Source organism: Epinephelus moara, chromosome 1 (genome assembly GCF_006386435.1).
Source record: "Epinephelus moara isolate mb chromosome 1, YSFRI_EMoa_1.0, whole genome shotgun sequence".
NCBI classification, from domain to species: Eukaryota; Metazoa; Chordata; class Actinopteri; order Perciformes; family Serranidae; genus Epinephelus; species Epinephelus moara.
In genome coordinates this window covers 36,780,289-36,801,779 of record NC_065506.1, presented here as the reverse complement: position 1 = coordinate 36,801,779, position 21,491 = coordinate 36,780,289, and the positions used below count along the sequence as shown (strand labels likewise).

General features: G+C 42.1%; 1 protein-coding gene across 2 annotated transcripts in view; it reads left to right on the top strand.

Moving 5' to 3' along the window:
* The window catches only part of fbn1 (fibrillin 1), an 83,810-nt gene that overhangs the window by 42,504 nt on the left and 19,815 nt on the right, over positions 1-21,491 (top strand). Inside the window, exons 34-51 of one of the 2 annotated variants that reach the window (XM_050063308.1) lie at positions 3,934-4,056; positions 5,743-5,865; positions 5,961-6,086; positions 8,044-8,166; positions 8,374-8,496; positions 8,614-8,781; positions 10,811-10,879; positions 11,007-11,132; positions 12,438-12,560; positions 12,658-12,816; positions 12,911-12,982; positions 13,068-13,193; positions 13,361-13,483; positions 15,591-15,716; positions 16,506-16,622; positions 16,719-16,844; positions 16,923-17,042; positions 17,765-17,890. In XM_050063308.1, the coding sequence (XP_049919265.1) occupies positions 3,934-4,056; positions 5,743-5,865; positions 5,961-6,086; positions 8,044-8,166; positions 8,374-8,496; positions 8,614-8,781; positions 10,811-10,879; positions 11,007-11,132; positions 12,438-12,560; positions 12,658-12,816; positions 12,911-12,982; positions 13,068-13,193; positions 13,361-13,483; positions 15,591-15,716; positions 16,506-16,622; positions 16,719-16,844; positions 16,923-17,042; positions 17,765-17,890 (2,199 nt within the window). The remainder of the gene's footprint in view (positions 1-3,933; positions 4,057-5,742; positions 5,866-5,960; positions 6,087-8,043; positions 8,167-8,373; positions 8,497-8,613; positions 8,782-10,810; positions 10,880-11,006; positions 11,133-12,437; positions 12,561-12,657; positions 12,817-12,910; positions 12,983-13,067; positions 13,194-13,360; positions 13,484-15,590; positions 15,717-16,505; positions 16,623-16,718; positions 16,845-16,922; positions 17,043-17,764; positions 17,891-21,491) is intronic. The other variant, XM_050071172.1, reaches the window with a different exon arrangement.

Here is a 21,491-nt window from a genome sequence, read left to right as displayed (position 1 = left end):
CAGTATCTCCTGTCAGATGCATGCATCACATTGCACCTTTGTTTATTCCTTTGTTGCTCTTTCATTAAGGTCAGTTAAACATTACGTGATGGTTGGAAGAGTTTTGCAGCACGTAATCATCTGAAAGGGCTCCAGAACACATAAATACAAAGTCCATCCGGTCGGTTGGGTCCTTTTGCTCTTTTGGATTCGCTTCTTGTTGAGCCAGAGTTAAGACTAATTTATATGGCCACTTAAAAGTTTGGAATTGAAGGCTAGTTTGGTAAGTGATCGTAATCTAGCCTCTTCTCTGTGATTGAAATGAGTCAGACACACAGTCAGCAGCAGCACGTCTTCCTTCAGACGCAAATAAACAGCTCTGTCTGAAGTATGATTCAAACTCACTCACACTCCTGCTCATTCTAATCCCATTAAAATGTCCATACAGTATTTTCCTTGTTTTGAGAAAGCTGGGGTTGCAGTAAAGCAGCCAGTTCTGATTCACAGGTTTGGAATTTCGGCCCCAGAATACCAGGGAACCAAAACACTAATTCCTCTCAGGCAGGCAGGATGTCTTGTTATAGACATGTGAACAAAACCTGCTACTCTTTTTGGATTGGATCCCTCTCCAATGTAAAAAAAAAAATGCATAAGAAATCGGTTGTCATTGTCCAAAATCTTGATGTGACCACGTTGGTATGCGTGGACTAAATCCTCTTGCGTGTGTGTCAGTGTTAATGAGTAAGTGGTGCTCTCAAACCCAGATCTGATCCAGCTGTTGATGAAGCTCCCACAAGAATTATTTCTCGTTTTATTCCACAACACTGAGACCTCAGTGGGCAGGGTGTGAGGATTTGTATTGTATGTGCTCTTAAACACTTTTGTGTCTTTGCGTGTGTATTGGAAAGTTAGGACTGGGTGGAGATCCACTGGGGGAGTTTACAAGGCTGGGAGTGTCTTAGCTTTAAAGAGAGGATAAGGGTAAATGAAAGCTTATAAGTATGTTGACTTTATCATTTTTCAGCTAAATGACAATACTGTCAAACAATTTGAGCAATTACAGCGAGACTACACTTTTAAAAACAAGAAGTAACACAATCTTCCCTTTAAAGATGAAAAGTTAAACCTTTGGTTTCTTCAATACAGTCAGCGGTTGTGCTTTTACAGTCTTAATTTTTATGGTGTGACCACTAGCTGATATTGGCTAATGTTAGCAAACTTTAACTATATATTGTTGTGCAACTGACATTCCTGGGTCAGCTTGTTAACTTCATGACTCTTGTCTGCTTGTGCTACTATCACACTGCTTTTTAATATATACCATTATCCTGTTATTGACATTTACAGCCAGTTAGACCCCCCTTTACACCTTGCATTAAATGCATCTCGCATCCAGATTGTATCTGGATAGAATCTAACCATGCATTGCATTTATGCCTGGTAGGTTATTAGCATGTATCTCCAGTGTGCACATTGAAATCTGATTGCTCTGTCCAGCTCAAACAACACCTGAAGTTAATTTTTACTTGCCTTTATACCAATTTTTTTACATAATCATGCCCACGTAGCTGTTTACAAACATAATTCAATTTATACTTGGGTTCAGTTTGGTCACAATGCATTCCTGATGCATATTTTGTGACCTGCCCTACTCTGCCTTACTCTGCCTCTGATTGGCTTACCTTGACATTCTTACCCTAACCCCAACCAATCTCACTCCTCAAGTTCTGTACCTAACCAATCCAACCAACGAAGGCAACAAGTCCTAGCCAGTCAGAGGGAGAGTAGGCCAGGTCATGCCTTTGCCATCCTAGAAAACACAAATTTGGATCCCTGGCCGATCAGATTGAATTTGTCCTTAGCGTAGTTTAGGTGCATTTACACTTGTACTTTCATGTGATCAAGCTTTATCCAATGCAATCCGATCACTCAGCTCAAAACGCACTTCAGTGCCAGGTGGAGAGGGGGCACTTTATCTGACTCTTCTTTATCTAGTCTGACCAGCAGCTTATGGTGGCTAATGTTCGCAAACTTTCTGAGTCAGCTTGCTAACTTTATGACTCTTCTACTTGTGTTTTTTGTCAGCTATAAAACTAAGAAATAAGGAGAGGAGCCTTGAAATCCAAAGAAAGGAGAATATTTAATATGCTTAATATTTTCTCACTATTTTGTCATTGGATGGCTCCCCTACTTTTCTTTTCTTTTGTAACATAATAGCTCTTACTGCAGGGCCAGGTTGTCAGGAAGGCAGCCATACAAGCAGGCATTTAGACATCTAGCGAGACAGGCAGGCAGACAGATTTACAGACAGGCAATCAGGCAGGCACACAAACCAGGAGACAGCTACACGGCCAGGTAGGCAGATGTGTAATTCTCCACTATCCCTTTTTATCCTTTTTCTTGCCCTTCGTCTGTCAAACATTAGCCCTGGTTAAATCAAGCCTCTTCTTTGACACCAGCTGTGACCGCTGACACGTTTCTCGCATGCAACAAACCCCTGTTTGCATTTTACATTTCCACATGAGAACGTGTGTGTTTGTTGTGCTCTCCCTGTCATCAAAGGCTTGGGGGAAATGATCTTTAATTCCGTCTGTAATCCAGGGAGATTCGTTTGCTCCCAGCCCTCATATTAACCCCGTCATCAAATGTAGTGTAAATATAACGTACCCTCTCCTCAGGAAGGACTGTAAACCAGCAGCGCTAATCTCTAATTGACAGTGTTTTGAATTACTACCCTCGCAAAGACACACACACACACACACACACACACACACACACACACAGAGGAGTGTGTCTCATTGGCTGATAAGTCCTAACATCTTGATCAAGTTCACAGCATGGCTTCCCTTGATGTACAGTGACACACACACACATACACATTTATTCTATCAAAGCTGTAACACGCAGTCCTCAGGCCCAGGGCCAGGTATTGTGTTGGTCAGTGTTTCACAGGGTTGTTTTGGCTCATATTAGCAGTAGTCATTGTTGCAGCACCATACAGGCTTTTTCCATTGTGCCATGTAGTTGATCATGTCAGAACTACCCAAGGACCAAGAGAGTCAGAGCCACATTCACCGGATCTTATCGCCGCCAGCTGCTTCACTGAGATCCTTATTGGTTACACCCTACAGGATGTAAACAGCTTTATGGGTAGGGCAGATTTTAATAGTAGCCAATTTAATTGTTCCCATTAATTGTTGTTGCTCATTTATTAGAATCCAGGGACATATACAATAGCTTAGCACATATAGAGAGGTATTTTTATAACCACATTATCTACTAAGTACCTCAATATTTCATCCGTTGGCAAAGTTCACATATAATTATAATGGTTTTGCCGTGAAGGAATGTTTATTTGTAGAGCTGGCACATTACCACGTTGCATTTTTATAGAAATTATATTTGGGAAAGATTAAATTTCCAAACTTGACATCTGGGGGTGGTGAGAAAACTGAACATGAGCATTTAAAGAGGGCTGTTACAAAAGCCTCATATGAACGCGCAGTGTCTGTGGGTCTGTGGGTGAGGAGGGAAATCTTTGCCTAGAATAACCTCAGAAATACTAGTTCAGACAGAGCAGACAGAACAAGGCCTGAGTATTAGGATATCGTTCTCCCGCGTACTCTTTTTTATAGCTCTCTGGACGCACTTGCACAATGAAAATCCAGAGACTGGGTCTGCTCATTAAACCTCTGCAGGAAGGCTATTAGTATCAGAGATCATGAGAATGTCTCTGTGCCTTCTGCTCTGAAATCCATGAGTGAAGACAGTGACCCAGAAAGACTTAGTCCTGTCGTCTCCTGCTGCTGTCTTTATGCAGTTCAAACCAAGCATCAACTCACTCCACAATGCCAAGAACCCCACTGGAATGAGAATGCAGACACAAATCATCAGACCATCAGAGTCATGTCTGTTTTTCTTTACATGGTTTCTTGTTTGCTTCCTCTCCAACAGATGTCAATGAGTGTGAGATCGGAGCCCATAACTGCGACAGACACGCCACCTGCACCAACACAGCTGGTGGCTTCAAGTGCAACTGTGCTCCAGGATGGATTGGCAACGGCCTCAAATGCACAGGTAAAAATGCTGCCACTCAATGGGTCTATTGAAATAACATATATAATCTGTAGTATCTGATAGAAGGAATGAACATTTCTGTAACACTTTTTTCAACACCCGAGAGTGAGGAGATGAGAAGATCATGTTAGTAAAACCAAACAAAAGGTTAAATATATTTTTCCTTTTCTTCTCAGGGATGACAGAAAGCTAAGTTTTCTGAAAGTTGGTCTGAAACGACCAAAACCAACAATTAGGTGATCATATTAACAAGAAATGCCCGTGTAGTTGATATACAGTAGCTTGCAGTATTCCTTTGTGCTACATTACAGTGTGCAGTACCACATACAGTGTAGTGTTTCCCATATAATTGCACAGACCTGGTGGGCCACCTGACTAATGGGAACCCCCACCAGGCCAAAAAACTTTATTTGTAATGCAGCGTTTCCCCTATATTCATAGCGGTGCACTACATGCTGTTAACTGCAGTGGCGCACTGCTGTGACTCCATGAATGAGGCAAGTGTCTGTGGTTAGTTCAAATGTCTATAATAACAGCAGGACAAGTGAGAGTCCATTATCTTAATTGCTAAAGCCAGCTGAACAGGTGAAGTGAGGATAACCTTGTCCGTAGGCCACTGGTAACAACCAGGCTCGGTAGTGAATGGCACGCTATAGTGCTGACGGATTTGGTGTTTTGTTTTTTAGCTGAGCTAGACCAGAGAATATGCTGGTTTTGCCCTCATTGTTTTCTGCTGAAGTTTGTCTTTTGTTCTTCATCACTGTTTTGGACAAAGGAAATAAATGGAGCAACAAGCAAACCAGCTTGACCAAGGGCGGATTACTAGACAAGACTACCAGGCACAGGCCTAGAGGGCCAAAGTGTCAGGAGGCCCCCTGGCCTTCATTTGCAAACATACTGACCAGTAAGAGGCTCAAATGACCACAAAGAGACACAAAGGGACAAAAAAAGACATGAGATATTCTCAAAGAGACACAAAGTGACCACAAGGAGAGACAGAATGACCATAAAGGGACCCAAAACCACAAAAAGATGCAAAACCACCACAAAGTCTGTGTCTGGCTCCTATGTAGGAGAGATGGTGGGGCCCTTTGCCTATCTATTCCCAGTGGTCCAATGTCTCAAAATCTGCATGAGCTTGGCATATTATGATTATGTTCTTTGTAATTAAGTGCTGTGGGGTGGATCTCATTTAGTTTAGAGATAGTTTATGGTGTTTCCTTGTCTTACCACCCCCAAGACTGGCCCATCTGCCAGGCCAAGGCAGTCAACCGAGGGGAAACACTGAGTCTTGGTGCTGTTAATACTTTTCTATAAATCCTCAACTGACAACAGCCCCCAACAAAAGCACTATTTACCCCTGTCTTTGTTAACTTTGTCATAAACTACAGTGCCCAGCTGTTTTAGGAAAGTAGTTAGCCTATTTTGAAAATAAAACAACATATTTCTAGGCTGTTTTTTAAGATTTATGTCTTCATTTGGAACAAATGAGCTTGTGGTCGCAGCCATGTTAGAGAGGTCGTAAAGTTTTGAGAGATGGACTGATGTTTGGTTTTGGTATTTTTATGGGTTTTGTTACAATCAGAAAAATATGGAATATCACAAGCCATATCCTTTCCTCAACATTTGGATGAAGTAGAACCACCTAGATACATGTAATTGCTTTTGGACTTTGTTGTGTTTCAGACCTGGATGAGTGCTCCAATGGGACGCACTTGTGCAGCAACAACGCTGACTGTGTCAACACAATGGGCTCGTATCGCTGTGCGTGCAAGGATGGGTTCTCTGGAGATGGATTCTACTGCTCAGGTCACACATACAAAACCACATTTATTTTTGCTTTTTAGAAGATGCACGAATGCGTTGTGTGTTTATGGACTGCATGTGTTTGATCACCACTGCAGACAGCGATGAGTGTGCAGAGAACAGCAACCTGTGTGAGAGTGGCCACTGTCTGAACCTGCCAGGAGGCTTCCGCTGTGAATGTGACATGGGCTTCATCCCCACTCCTGATGGCAAGGCCTGCGAGGGTAAGACAATACAACGCTGCTATTCCTGACTATCTTGGTTCCAGACTTCTGTATTGGTGCCCGCATCTTGAATTATGTTGAGTGATTCAAAAAAGTCTGGTGTTACTCTGGTGAATGGTTGTTTGTTTTCCTGTTTGGAGAAAGAACCGATCCAAACAGATGCTGTCTTCAAATGGAACTCATGAGATAGTATTTTGGACATGGAAAAGACACAATATGCTCAGGGTCTAAGTGGTTTTAGTTGTGAGAACATTTCTAAGAAATGGACAAGAACAATGAATCTTGGCTTGTTCCCTTTTTATATTTGGTTGTTGATTTGGTATTGATGTTTGGTGGTTTTCTGTTTGTTTTTTGTTTTCGTGAGAGGGTTAAATTAACAGACAAAGGCTGATGAAAACCTTGCCATCCAAACATTTGCTAGTTTGCTAACGTTATGCTAGCTAATATGCCAGCTGCCAGTGCAGTTGTGCCTTTGTCCCAGCTGTAGTCTGTATGTAAAGATTATTATTAAGCTTTTTTATGCAGTCTACTTTTCCTGTTTTTCCATCTGGTTCCACTCACATTATCCCCGTGTGTGTGAACAAGTTAACTTTAGCCTGCAATAATCAGCTGGCTAACTGTCCCCTTCACCTACACACCCCTTTTCCTCCAACATGGAAAGGGTTCAGTTCCAGTTTACGCACCTGATTCTGAAGCGTTCGGAGCATTCAGACCAAAAATACATGGGTTCAGAACCCAAAAAAGTTGGTATCCAGCTGGAACCAAAAAAAAGCAGGTCTTCCTTGACCTGAAGTGTGGACCGTGACAACATCTGTGTGTGTGTGTCATATTCTGCAGCTTGGAAAGAGAGGGTGGAGTCTAATCTCTGTAAACAGACTCTGCATTTGTATGCGATGAGACAATATTTTGATATCGCAAGTGTTCTGGCTCCATTTGTTGTCTGTTTGTAGACTGAGGAGTATACAAACTCAGAACCTATTGTCTGTGCAGATATCTGTTCTTTGAGATCAGCCGAAATGGCCGGTACTCAAAGGAGCAAGTCATGACTCAAATATAAGCGGGCTACACCAGATCAGCCTGAAGTATTTGCCCTTGCCCCCAGAGGCTTATTGTCGTAACACCGATAGCTGATGGGTTCCGAGTTTTGATGTCTTGCACGTAATAGTCTTCTACATCTTCTTATCATAAAAGTTGGTCCGTGCTTGTTTTTTTGGATAAAAAGTAATAACAGAACAAACGCTCACAGCTAATAAACATGATTCCCCATCTTGCTACTACTGTTTACTTCCATTGTGCATTGTGCAGCGCCCTCTATAGATGACACATGAAATGCCTCCATGCTATCCAGGTTTGCCTTGTCTAGGTCTCCAAAAGACAGTAGACCTTTTTAGGGACATCTTATGTAGCATTTACTTAAGTAAAAAAAAAAGATTAAGGTGATGTAAGATTGCATGTAGACTTAAATAACGGAGGAGGAGTCTTGTGTGAATCCCAAGCTGAGCCACTGCAGAGTCGACATATGAGCACATTTACGACCGGTAGCAGAAGAGTGTGATTCATGCTTCCAGTGATAAGACATCGCTGGATTCAATTGAATGAACAGACTGACCTCGTTGTGCTGATGTGTCAAACATCCTGAAATAACCTGTCCAGTCCTCCCTGCCTCAACTCAGGCAGGCCTGGACAGTAATGACTTGTGCAGAGTCTAATGATGTGGAAGAGCACAATTTCATAACCTTGGCTGCTGCTCTGATAGTGTATGTGTGCGTCTGTCTGGATATGTCTGGGCATTTTTTGCCCCAGAACTGTCATTCTTTAGCAGAGGTGAGCGGCCTTCACTTCCTATTGCTGGCTGCCAATTTTCCACCATGATCCCATGATCCACTAATCCCTCACAGCTGGGCTTCTCTCTCTTTCCCTCTTTATCATTCTCTCTCTCACTCTGTCTCTTTTACAGACATAGACGAATGTACCTTTGCTGACATCTGTGTCAATGGACGCTGCCAGAATATCCCAGGACTTTTTAGATGTGAATGTAACATTGGTTATGAACTGGACAGGAGTGGAGGAAACTGCACAGGTAAGACAAGTCAACACACCAGTCCTGCTGTTCTGTTTATGCTCCAGTGAGCTGAGGAAATTTAAAGGTGTGTAAAAGAAATGGAGCAACAGCAATGAGAGAGAAAAATAGGTTTCATGCTCGCTGAAATACTCTCCTTGTTGTTGACAAATAATGAAAATTCCTCTTCAATAAACAATAAGCTAATGTTTTGTCTGTCTGTCTTAGATATTAATGAATGTGCAGACCCAACCATCTGCATAAATGGAATGTGTGTCAACATCCCTGGAAGCTACCACTGTAACTGCCCTGCAGACTTTGAGCTCAACCCCACCCGGGTGGGCTGCGTAGGTGAGACTCAACAAGTTGTCACTATACATTGTTGATGTATGATTTTTTTGTTTTGTCATAGAGCTAATTCTGAAGCAACTGCAAGACTCAACTGTTTGCGTGTGTGTTTATACACAGACACTCGCTCTGGAAGTTGCTTCCTGGATGTTCGTTCCCGAGGAGATGCATCAGAGAGCTTGGACTGTTCTAATGAGATTGGAGTTGGTGTCTCCAAGGCATCCTGCTGCTGCTCCCTGGGCAAGGGCTGGGGAAATCCATGCGAATCATGCCCCTTTGTCAACTCAAGTGAGTCAACCCATCATTTAGACTTTGCATCTATTTATGCACGCTTATGTTTCAGCTCTTTAACAAGATTTGTGACCTCTATAAAACATCTCAGACTATTCCTCATCTTGCTGTAAATGGATATTTTCAGAATGTTCTTGTACTTCTTAACAACAAAACAAAAGGAAAAATTTGTAGGTGGTGACATTTACAAGTTATTACACAGTGGTGTTTTACTGGTCTGACCCACTTGAGATAAAATTGGGCTTGTTGTGGCAAAATGAGCTTCACACCCCTGTCACCACACACATAGTAAAATTAGTGCGATGTTTACTGGGTATTGATATTTTATAATCATTACACTGAAGGTGTTAATGCATATAGTGAGCTCACCATAGTATCTGGTCTGTTAACTTTGTGCAGTTGTGCATCTGATTTTAAAGACATCATTACTGACTTTGATTAGAACCTCCTCAAGTTAGATAAATGAGTCGCCACAGATTAACCCTCTCAAACTGCACTTTCCAGTGCAGTGTTAATGAACTGTAAGAGATCTTCACAAGTCCAAAATGACAGACCCAAACCCTAATTGGCCTGGGAAATTTGTTCTGAGAACCAAGTGGATCTGATTATACTTAAAATATATTTGCTGCTACTTTGTCATGTTCATTCTTGACTTGAGGCCAAACTTTTTATGTCTCCACACTGGGGACAGCCATGACCGGAGGCATAATGTTCCACAAGGATATACTGATTAGATTTTGATGGTCAAAGGTTGAGGTCACCATGTCCCTGCACACACATGTTTGGCCAGGACTCAAGAATTCATATACTAAATATTAAAAAAAAAAAAACGGACAAAATGATGATGTGGTGACATTTTATATACAAAAGCTCAGAGATCATCTTCACTGTGACATCACAGTGTTCTGCCAAAACACTTTTCTGGCCCTTATTTAACACCATAACTCAGGAACAGAAGGGGAGACATTTGGCTGGGTACAGAATTGGTGACACTAATTTTGGGTGCCCACTTTGAAACTGTGGTGATTGTTTGGATCTTATGTGCTGCTGGACTAGAGATGTGTGTGAAGCATCAGGGTTTAAGCCATAAAAGATAAAGTCCGCACACCAGTAGCTGCTCCTTGAAGAATTTATTTGATGTAACGTTTCGGGCATCAGGGTTTAAACATCCATATTTGAAGCACTGCCTACTGTCATGGCTACATGGTAATTTAGTGATAACTTCAATTTCACCAAAGAATACACTTAATACCTTTTCCTAAATTTCTTCACTGCATATATTATATGAGTCTGGACAGATATGGATGTAAACGGCAAACTTGACTGGTTGACAGAGGCATTTAACCGCAAGTTTGTAATTCTAGTTCAGTTTCTTACAACACTATCCTCCATCACCTAATAAGTAAATATGTGAGTAGACTTTGGACTACTGAGTCGGCAGGGAAGTGGCTGAAAATTTAATTTTTATAAAGTCATTTTCTGGCAAAGTAATTTTTGGGTTACTGGTTTCCATCAACACCCTGTCAAATCCTTCCATTAGTTCTTTAGTTGGTTGCTCTGCCAGCATACAGGCTACAAGCTGCCTGCTCTTATCATGCGATGAGTGTGTTTTCTGTAATTGTTGTGCTGGTAAAGATGAGACCGCTTTGTGAAACTTACTTGAAATTACCACCAGATGGTTCAAAACATTACAGGGAATGACTCATCCTTTTCAGCTCGAGGAAATGCTTGCTTCTATGACAAGAACAAAAACTTTTTCTTTTCGCTCTGTAATTCTGAGCCACTGCAGTCATGTCTGGTCCACTGGGCTCTGTGGATAACTCTTAGATCTGAGATGGCTGATCAGAAAAAGCAGAGTGACAGGAAGTGTCTTTTTCAGGCACCTGACCATTTGGATATGTGACTTAACTCAACCTCTCACCGCCAGCCGACCGTTACTGTCAAACCCTGCAATAAAACAAGCTTGATTGTGGTTTGTGTGGTGTGTCATTGTTGCTTGTTAATGTGATTTGGTGCTGTGTTACAGCTGAGTACAAGACGCTGTGTCCCGGAGGAGAAGGCTTCAGACCAAACCCCATCACTGTCATCTTGGAAGGTCAGACAGCAACACGATATCATGCCTTTGTGTCAAGCTGCTCCTGTGCACACTTAGACACACACACAGATAACACACACACACACACGCACAACGCCGCTGAGTGTTTCCTTCCTCTCTCCGGCAGACATCAATGAGTGCCAGGAGCTGCCAGGCTTGTGCCAGGGAGGACAGTGCATCAACACCTTTGGCAGCTTCCAGTGTGAATGTCCGAGAGGCTACGCCCTCAACACAGAGACCAGAGTGTGTGAAGGTATGAGACACACACATGTACTTCTCTTCACATGAACACACAGGTGACCTCTTCCTCTCTAGCTCTTGCCCTGGGACGTTTCAGTGGGAAGGAAATTGAGTCCAGCCGTCGAGGCCTTCTTTCAGCGAGGGCACATGGAGAGAGAGGGGAAAAGCTCTGAGAGCAAAAACACAAAGAAATATTGGACTCGTTTGTCCCGTAGACAACACTGCAGCTCCTTCTAGCTCAATATGTCTCTGCTCTAGTTCCCCGTCTGTTGCTAACCCAGCAAAGCCCAGTCAGGATGATGAGACAGCTGAGCGCCTAACTGTGTCCAGAGGAGCGAGGCTCTGATGTGGTCAGCCCTCTCCTCAGGGAAGTACACTGAGTCCCCTGTAGACAGGCCAGAGATGACGGAGGGAGGGAAAGACAGAGGAATGAAAGATTGGGGGGAAAAAAGAGATAAATGAGAAGGGTGTTTAGAAAAGAGAAACAGGAACAAAGAGAGGAGAGGAGGGGGCTGAGGGTTAGACAATGACATGTGGCTGGCGGCATTTTAATTAGCGTGTGTTTGTTGGCCACAAGAACAAAGCGGGTGTTTGCTCTATAAAGTCCAGGACTGCACATCCACGATGTCTCTAGTCAATCAACAATTCAGCTGTTAGCTGGGCTGGAAAGAAGAGCGCTGTGTTTGCTATTAGGCAGTATTGTTGGTAGAGAACAATTTTAGTACAGAGAGTATAGAAATAAGGAAAGCAATTAGAAAAATTATAATTGATAAAAATAGAAGATATTAAAGGGCGGGTATCAAGGACATGAAAGTGAAGAAAGAAAACAGATCACACAGTAACCGTTCGAAACAGTTTGTAATTGTTTGTGTTAATGTTCACTAGTGCACGGTTGATATCCTTTCAACATCGGGTTGTGTTGTTGAGGTGCTAACTGGCTAACTAGTGTCTTCAATCTTTCCTGTTGGTCTTCCATTTTTAAATGACAAATCCAGACTACCGCTGCCTGCTGATTCGAAAGCTACTTCCTCTCATGCAGGTGCAGAACGTATGTGCTAGTTGGCTGCAGTCTTTGCGATGTGTTCAAGTGCAGCTTTTTGGCCAAGATACACGCAACATGAGGCAACACAACAGTTGGTCTTCATCACCATTAGTTCTTTGATGTTGATTTGTTGTGTCTGGACCGTGATATCACAGATAGTCTTTTGTTTCAAACAATTAAAATAAATTGTCTGGCACCTCAACTAAAGGAATATAAAGACACCATATTCATCAAAAAATGGACTGGCTTTCTGTCTGTCCTTCTCTCTGTGTGCAGATATCGATGAGTGTGATCGACCAGGCATCTGTGGCCCAGGCCAGTGCTACAACACCATTGGGAACTACACCTGTATCTGCCCTGTGGACTACATGCAGGTCAATGGAGGGAACAACTGCATGGGTAGGTCTGCATGCTGCACTCTCATGAATGTATCGCTCAGCGAAACGGCAGTAACTGTCATGCAGTGACGTTTTAACTTTCTTATAAACACACACAGACATGAGGAAGAGCTACTGCTACAGGAATTTCTACTCTGACAACGGCACGTGTGACGGAGAGCTGACCTTTAACATGACCAAAAAGATGTGCTGCTGCTCCTACAACATTGGCCGTGCATGGAATAAACCGTGTGAGCAGTGTCCTGTGCCCAGCACTGGTGAGGTCTCACACACACATATGCTTGCATACATGTGGAAAATTTGAGGGACTAAAAGTGAGCTTTTATAAACTCATGTCTTATGTTCACTCAGATGAGTTTGCAGTCCTGTGCGGCAGTGAGAGACCTGGATATTACATTGACATCACCACTGGGCGGGTCATTGGTAAGATTTCCTCAGCCAGAGGACGATTATGAGATGAAAAGGAAAATTTGTTTTGTTCTCATCTCGGCTTTTCCTCATGTGCTAGATATTGATGAGTGCAGGGAAATCCCAGGAGTTTGTGAGAACGGAGTGTGCATCAACATGATCGGCAGCTTTAGGTGTGAGTGCCCCATTGGCTTTATCTACAATGACAAGCTGCTGATCTGCGAAGGTAAGGCCTGCACTTCACTGACGTTTCACTGAGAGTGATGCCCAAATGTAAAATGCTGTGAAGTCTTTCCAGGTTTTCAAACTAAAATCAGTCTCTTTATATTTAATCCCTCTGTGTAAAAGTGTCACCAGTAGATGTTTGAACACCTCTGTCCCTCTTGTCATTAGATATTGATGAATGTCAGAATGGACCAGTGTGCCAGCAGAATGCAGCCTGTCTGAACATGCCAGGAAGCTACCGCTGCGAGTGTAAACCTGGATATCGCTTCACCCCCACTGGACAATGTTTAGGTAAGGCTGTGGTGGTTATCACCTATGGCATTTAAACAGGGTGTCTGCAGGTCTTAAACAAGTCTTAAAACAAATATTAGGCCTTAAAAGTCATTAAATAGTCTTAAATTTGTGAGATTTTAATTGCCACAAACATTTTATGTAATTTAATTTTTTCATCTTTTAATTTGTGTTAAAAAGCTTTTCTGTGTGAAAGTCTTTAAACCTACCACTGAACGTAACATTGTTTTGTTTTTTTTTACTTTACACTTGCACTTACCTGTTGGCAAAATGTAGGTTAACGTAACTCACTCTAATAACCATATTCCTACATAAAACCTACCTCTGCACCTCTGGAACTACAGATATACTACGTACCTGTATACTTACCTGCAATGCTTTAGTAAGAAAAAAGATGATTTGCCAAAAAATCAGTCTTAAATTGGGTTTAGAAAATGATCTTGAAAAGGTCTCAAAAAGCATTAAATGTAAGTGTTTGATGCCTGTAGGCATAATTTTTAAGATGTGAGAGGTGTCATCAGCACTCAGATTATGTAGTACATAACAGGTTCACTCACCCCACAGTGGTTTATTAAGTTTCCAATGACCTTAGTGAAGATTAAACAGAATTGGTGGAGCATGACGTCTTCCATGAGAATAATGCTGACGTCTCCGGGTCTTCCTGTGGCCCGATGCTGTCGTGCCTCCCCAAACTATTGTATCAAACTCAGTCATATGAAACTCTTTGAACTGTGCATTCTTGCCATTTGTATGCCAAAGATAAAGCACCGCAGGCAGCGCGATGACAGTCGGGCTGAGGAGGAATTCTTCATGGTGGGCTTGTTATTAAGGAAGAGAGAATGTGAAGCATGTGTTGAGCTGTTGAACATGTGCTGCTGTATATCTGAAACACGTCGCTGTCAGACTGGAGAGTCCTCACCGATAAGCAAATGTTAAATCAACATCCTGTTTTGCTTCCTGCTTTTCATGCAAGTCCTAGCAACAAAACACGGTCAGTCTCCTGAGAGAGGAAACTGAAGCTGTAGCTGGAGACAAAGATGGCTGTGTGTATGAATTAAATACAGCGATTAATAATACAGTGATTTTTATGGATTTACAAAAAATATGCATTGCTGCAGGGCAAAATGTGGAATGGAGAATTTAAAAAATGACATATTTTTGACTTTAATTATGTTACTTGTCTGTCATGCAACATCGATGCTGTGCAGCAGAGTTAATGATCAGTTTTGAGTCCTATGAAAGAATAAATACATGACAATATTAGAGTGTAGAGTGTAAATAGTCACGAAAGTCATATTAAACTTGATAAAAAAAATTCAGTTATTTTAATTCTATCAGTTATTTCTTATGTATAGTACCAACAGTTATCAAGGGCAAAAAATATTTTCAGATTGCATACAGTGTGATGTGAGAGGTTGTTTGGATCTCCACAAATTTTAGCTCTGTAGAGCCAGACTCCTTACAGCACCCGTTTGACTAATTAATGAATGTGAAGAAACATATTTGGACGTTTACTGTATATCAGTGGAGATTTCAGGACAACTTTTACAGTGTTTCTAGTCAGATTGCTACAAAGACTAATGACTTGGATTGAGTGTTCTTCCAGTCAGGAGTAGTTCCAGTGGGGCTCACATTGATGAGTAAAGGAAACAACTGGCAATGGTCTATTATTCAGCTTGCTTGAAATTACATGTTTCAAGCAAGAGCCTTGCCAGAAAACAGTGGAAGAAGCAAAAATGATGAGCTGGCGATAAAGAGGCTGTCAGAATGTACGCTCACATGTACAGGACAATTTTCTTTTTCTATACTGAACTGGAGAGAATAAGTTGTGATTTTGATATGGATATTTTTGCGGTATTGGACAGAACAACAGCACACTGGGGTACACAAGGTAACAATATAGAAAGGAGATCATGGTTTTAAAGGGTTATAAATGATTACTTCATAATATACCAGTGGAGGAAATAAAAAAAATGTAGGAAATTAAGCCATCACAGATTTTTAAACATTTCAGACTCACTTACTCATTTGTCTTCTATTATAACTGTTGCTGTTTCAGTGGGACTGTATATTTCACTGTGTAACAATTGTTTTTCTTCTTTTTCAGACCGTAATGAATGCATGGAGAACCCTGGTATATGCAATCCTGGTCAGTGCATTGACACACTGGGGAGCTACCGATGCCTCTGCCCCAATGGCTTCAAAACAACACGGGACCAATCAATGTGTGTCGGTAAGCTGTCCTGGTGTCCATCAGTTCTCAGTTGTGTTTGACATCTCGATAGGGTTACGGCTGCTGCAACACTACGCAACACAACGCTTCCACTATAATAATAAATGAAACTGGCTACACCAGGCTTGTGAACAGCATGTAAGTGGTGCGTGTGTGCCACAGAGATTGACTCCACACACATGAAAAGAGGCCAGTCCTACATTTATATATTTTTTACATGTGATGTATGCAGCCCCTTTACACAGAAATGGGTCAGAAAGTGTTTGGATTTGTTTTTTGTTTAACTTCCGATTTAAAGGAAATGACTTAATAAACCCAACAAGTCTCTTATCTTTGATTAGTAAGTGAGCAGTGCTGTATGTCAGCTCTTTTATATCAAACAGGGCTTCCACTTAGGGGTCTTGATCACCCTCTCAGCTTTTCTCTTGCCAGTACGAGATGGTGGTTGCTTAGTACCTTTATCCCTTACGTAGTCCGTAGATATTAACTGACCCATATTAAACAAACCTGGTAAAAAAGTTGAGGTTTCACAGAGCTTTGCTTGTCCAAAAGCAGCAGAAACAGTCCCAAAACTGAAGCTCTCTGTCTTGTTTTAACCTGTGACTCACACAGCCCCACGCTGAATGTGCACTGCAGGTGTAGCCAGTAAAAAGATACGTTCTGCAGCTCATCCGCTTCGCAAATGATCCGAATCTGTCACATCTTTAACGTAGCCAAAGCGTAGCTCCATAAAGTATGCAATGTAAGTGCTGTGTGAGGTGAAACTCTGGCACTGCCCTCTGTTTTCAGACGTGGACGAGTGTGAGAGACAACCCTGTGGCAACGGGACCTGTAAGAACACAGTGGGCTCCTACAACTGTCTCTGCTACCCCGGCTTTCAGAACTCACACAACGGCGACTGCATAGGTACGTGCATCTGTGGATGAGAGTTAGTAAAAGAGAAAAAAATCAAGAGAGTTATAGTGTTTATGTGATATGTTGTTGTGTTTGTGCGTTGATCAGATGTCGATGAGTGTTCGACGCAGAGAGGCTTGTGTCGAAACGGGCAGTGTGTGAACACTGTGGGCACCTTCCTCTGTGTGTGCCACGATGGCTATGAGCTCACTTTGGATGGCAGAATGTGTGCAGGTAAGGAAGCGCCGTTTGTCTTTGTTATTGTGATCAACAGAATGTGCATTTTACAGTGTATCCCTTGTGTTTTCTCAGATGTTAATGAGTGTGCAGTGAATCCAGGCACATGTGGTGCAGGAACTTGTCTGAATCTGGATGGCTCTTACAGGTGTATCTGCCCACCTGGCTACTATGTCCATGAGGAAACCTGTGAAGGTACGGCCGCGTTAAGTCTTTTCAGCGTCATGGTCAATAAATATGGGCCAAAACATGAAAAATAAAAACAGGAATTTCTGAAGTTACGAAATATACGCACACATGAGGTGAATCTCACGTCTGGCAATCCAGAGGAGACGTGCTTACATGCAACATGCTCACACACAGAGACATATACTTACCCACAAATCACAGCTCTGCTGAGGTATACGAGAGGAGAATCAACCGCTCCTTCGCCCCCTCTTTCTCTTCAATTGCCTTGCTGCTACATAACACCCCTCTTCTCCCTTTCACACGTGGGAGTGGGTCCAAGCCAGAACACTTTGGGTTGTTTATATAGTGGGGCTGATGAAGAGATATTCGGCAGACTTCAACACATTCCTGCTTTGTGCTCTGTTCCTGGAAGCAGGGAGGAACAGCACTGAATTCTCAGCATCAGTAACAGCAGCAGCTGCGCACTGAGATGAACGAACATGTGACGTGGAGGCAATAATACGCTTTTATTCAGCTATCCATTAGTGAGATTACAGTCTGTTTTATCACATTTGGATAGACCATGACGCACTGGTATGACTTCATCCTTGCAGCTATGACAGTAGTTTGAAAAATTAGATCTTAATGAAGAACTGCAGGGTGAGATTCAGATGTTACAAATTAGGATTTGATGGATTTGATTTGTAATTTTGATGAGTAGTTTAATGCTGTCCCTCTTTGTGTGTCAGATATTGATGAGTGCTCCCAGTTGCCTGAGATCTGTGCGCTTGGAACCTGCTCCAACACAGAAGGAAGCTTCACCTGCTTGTGTCCCGAAGGTTTCCAGATCTCTGCCTCCGGACGCAGATGTTTAGGTAATTGGGAGAGTGTGTGTGGGCGTGTGAAAGAGGGGGAAAGAGGCAATGAAACTATCCTATGCATCAAGTTTAAAGTGCAAAGTGTAAATACGAGTGTGTCTGTATAGTCTGACTCTGAGTGCTGGTGGAGACAAAGCAGCAGTCAGTGGTGTTAGACTTTTCCTGCTCTTTCATGATAGCACACTGTGTTCCAGCTGGTTCTGCTGCTGCTGCCTCAACAAGGCCAAGGGTGGCTCTGAACAGATCACTTTTCCATTTCCTCACTTGTGTGTGTGTGTGTGTGTGTGTGTATGTGTGTGTGTGTGTGTGTGTGTGTGTGTGTGTGTGCGTGCGTGTGCTCGGCATGTGTGCGTGTGTTTATGTACATATGTGTGTTTTTGGGTTGGGTGGGGGCGCGCTGAGTCCTCTGTTAGGGAGTTCCCCCTCCAAACACTGAAGTGATGACATCATCAGTTCAGCGAGGCAGTTTACAGTTTGCATTTCACTTTTTCTCTCCAGTGTCAGAAGTGCTCGGCTGAGGGTTGTGGGGATAAACAGGAGGAGCTGGGTGGGGAGTGAGCAACTCGGGCAGTAAAAGAGATCAAGGTCTCTTAACTAGGACAAACCCTGTCCCAATGAGAAAACCCTTGTTTTTATTAAAAATGATGATGGACATGAAAACAATGAAGAAAATAACAACAGTAATGAAAATAATTTGTGGGCCTTTATGAGCGCTCATTAATATTTTATATTAAAACCATAGACAGGAGACAGTTACAGACTTGTGATTCACTGGTGAAATTAAATTCATTGCCAATTATTGCATTGGATGATTAAGCTATAACGAAGGGTGAGAACGTCTGGATAGAAATCCCCTGCGTCCTGTGCATAAAATAAAACAGAACTTAGCAAATGTTGCCTCAATCAGCAACCCTAACAGGCTCACCAAAAACAATCTATACCGGTTCAAATGTATGCTATATTTAAAATATTATTATTACCTCAAAGCCACCAGACTCCATTGACAAAAACAGTTATTTTAGAACAGGTGAGTTGCTGGTCTACTCCTGCCACCATCAGATAGTTTGTAAGGTAAAGCGGATACAGTATTATAAAAATAGTGTACACTTACACCGATATTAATTTTTGAGATGGGTATTTTGATGTGGCTAAAATATATTTTGCTGCGACGCCATCCACAGCAGTACATTGCTTAACATTAGCCTCCATGCTGCTAGATTTGGCTTATCAAAGACGCTAGCAAAGCAACACAGTGCATAAAATGAGAACAGCAGAAATGTCAGATTGGTTGGACCACTGTGTTTAATAACATGTCTTTTAACAAAACAGTTAGAGCTGAAAATTATAACAGTGGAATTCAAAACAATTGCAAATTGTTACCCGGAAGTGATTAATGTTCTTAGCGCGATGTCATGGTGATTTGGTTTAGTTAGGTGGAGCTCGACTCTACGGAGTGCTTGTATGCTGTCTGTGTGAACACCACTGGCAACAGTAACACTTCATCACAGTGGCTGTATACCGTTTTGATATTTCTTTTATTTTTTTTTTAAGATTTTTTTTGGGGCATTTTTGCCTTTAATTGATAGGACAGCCAAGCGTGAAGGGGGGAGCGAGAGAGAGGGAATGACATGCAGCAAAGGGCCACAGGCTGGAGTCGAACCTGGGCCGCTGCGGCAACAGCCTTGTACATGGGGCACCTGCTCTATCCACTAAGCCACTGATGCCCCTCGTTTTGTCATTTCTTTTGCCTTTTTTTCAAGGTTGGCAGTGAGCAAATGAAACTCAGCCCAAATTTGTTTCTGTATAAATCGGAAGGTGCATGTTTGATCTTTTCGGCCCCTCCCTGTGAAGACTTTTCATAAAATATGCTCATCAACTTCCTCAACTTACTCATCACCAACCTAGATACGAAAAATGAGTATCCAAAAGGTAAACGGACAACAAGAAGAACATATACCCAAAGCCCAGTCTACACAGACAAATGTATTCTGTGCAAAAAAAAAGAGCATTGTCTTACTGATAAAATCTCAGAGCTCCAAATGTAGCCTTTCTCTAAATATAGTTTTGGGTGCTGCAGCACACCAGCACCCTCACTTCCTGCCTGTGAATTTTTTTTAAATTTTATTTATTTAACCCATATTTAACCAGGTAAGCTCCGTTGAGCTCAATGATCTGTTTTACAAGGGGGACCTGGCCAAGACAGCAGCACCCAAAATGTTACAGCCAAACAATCACAAAATTAAAAATCATAGAAGATACACAGTAACATGTAAAAATATTAGAACACCTGTGCACAATGACAAGACCCAACCGACTCATTCATCCTTGTACTTATGAGAGCCAGTCAGGTAAACAACCAGCTCACTTGGTATCAAATCTTTTTGAAGGTTATTTCAAGTGAGAGGAGCAGAGTTCATAAAAGCTGTCTTTCATAGCTCAGTCCACGCACTAGGAACAGACAGCAAAACTAAATCTTGAGATCTCAGACTGTAGCTACAGTCAGATCTCTGATCAATCAAAGTACAAATGTACAAAGGGCGTTTACCTAGTGTGGCTGTATAAATAACAGTGACTGAGCCTACAAAAGGTCAAAGACTGCCAACCAGCCCTGGAATAAAGCATACAGTGATGAGTGAGGGCTTTACAATTTGTAACATATCTCAGTGTACTATGATATGCAGTATCCAACATGTGCAAACAATGTGCAGATGAATTCAAGCACAACAGATCAACATAATCCAGAACCGGTAAAAACGTAGCAGCAACCATTTGCGTTTCTTAGGATGGTGATGCATGACCTGCTCTACTTTGTCTTACTCTGCGTCTGATTGGCTTACCTAGACATTGTTACCCCAACCCCAAACAGTTCCACATCTCTTGCCTACACCTAACCAACCCAACCAACGAAGGCAATGAGTACTAGCAAATCAGAGGAAGAGAAGGGTTGGTCATGTCTTCACTGGCCAAGGAAATGAAAATTCAGGCTTAGCTGGACTGGTTCTTGTTCTCAAATCAGCTCGTCAGATGCTAAGTGACAAGGCACCAGCCCCAGACAATCCAATCAGTTATATATACTTACTTAGCAGTCACTGATAGTAGAGAAACATGGGGAGAGATGCAGGGGGGTGAGTTGTAATCGGTCCCTGGCTGGAATCCGACATGGGATATTGCAATAACAGAATATGGTATGTGTCTTAACCACTGGGCCACCAATCCCCAATTAATAATATGTTTTTAATTATAATGCTGTAGTGGTTTAGCAAATTTCCATAATCATGACCACTAAATCACCACCATCAGATTTGTGTCACCACTGTCAGACCTCTTGTTGGCTAAGTTTTTATTTATTTCATAGTTTTCTCTTCTTTTTTTCGTGTTTTTCTTTATTTTTCTTTCAGTGTTAAATTTTATCTCTGGTTTAAAAAAATGACAGCGCAGACATTTTAAGGGGTCATATCAAGAAAGCACAATTGTTAACATTTGTATCATATGTCAGTGCACAAACTACAAAATAAGAATGACATATGCACGTGCCGATGCACATATGCATGCGCTCTCACACACTTGCACAACAGCTGCGCACAGAGCGCCGTAAATC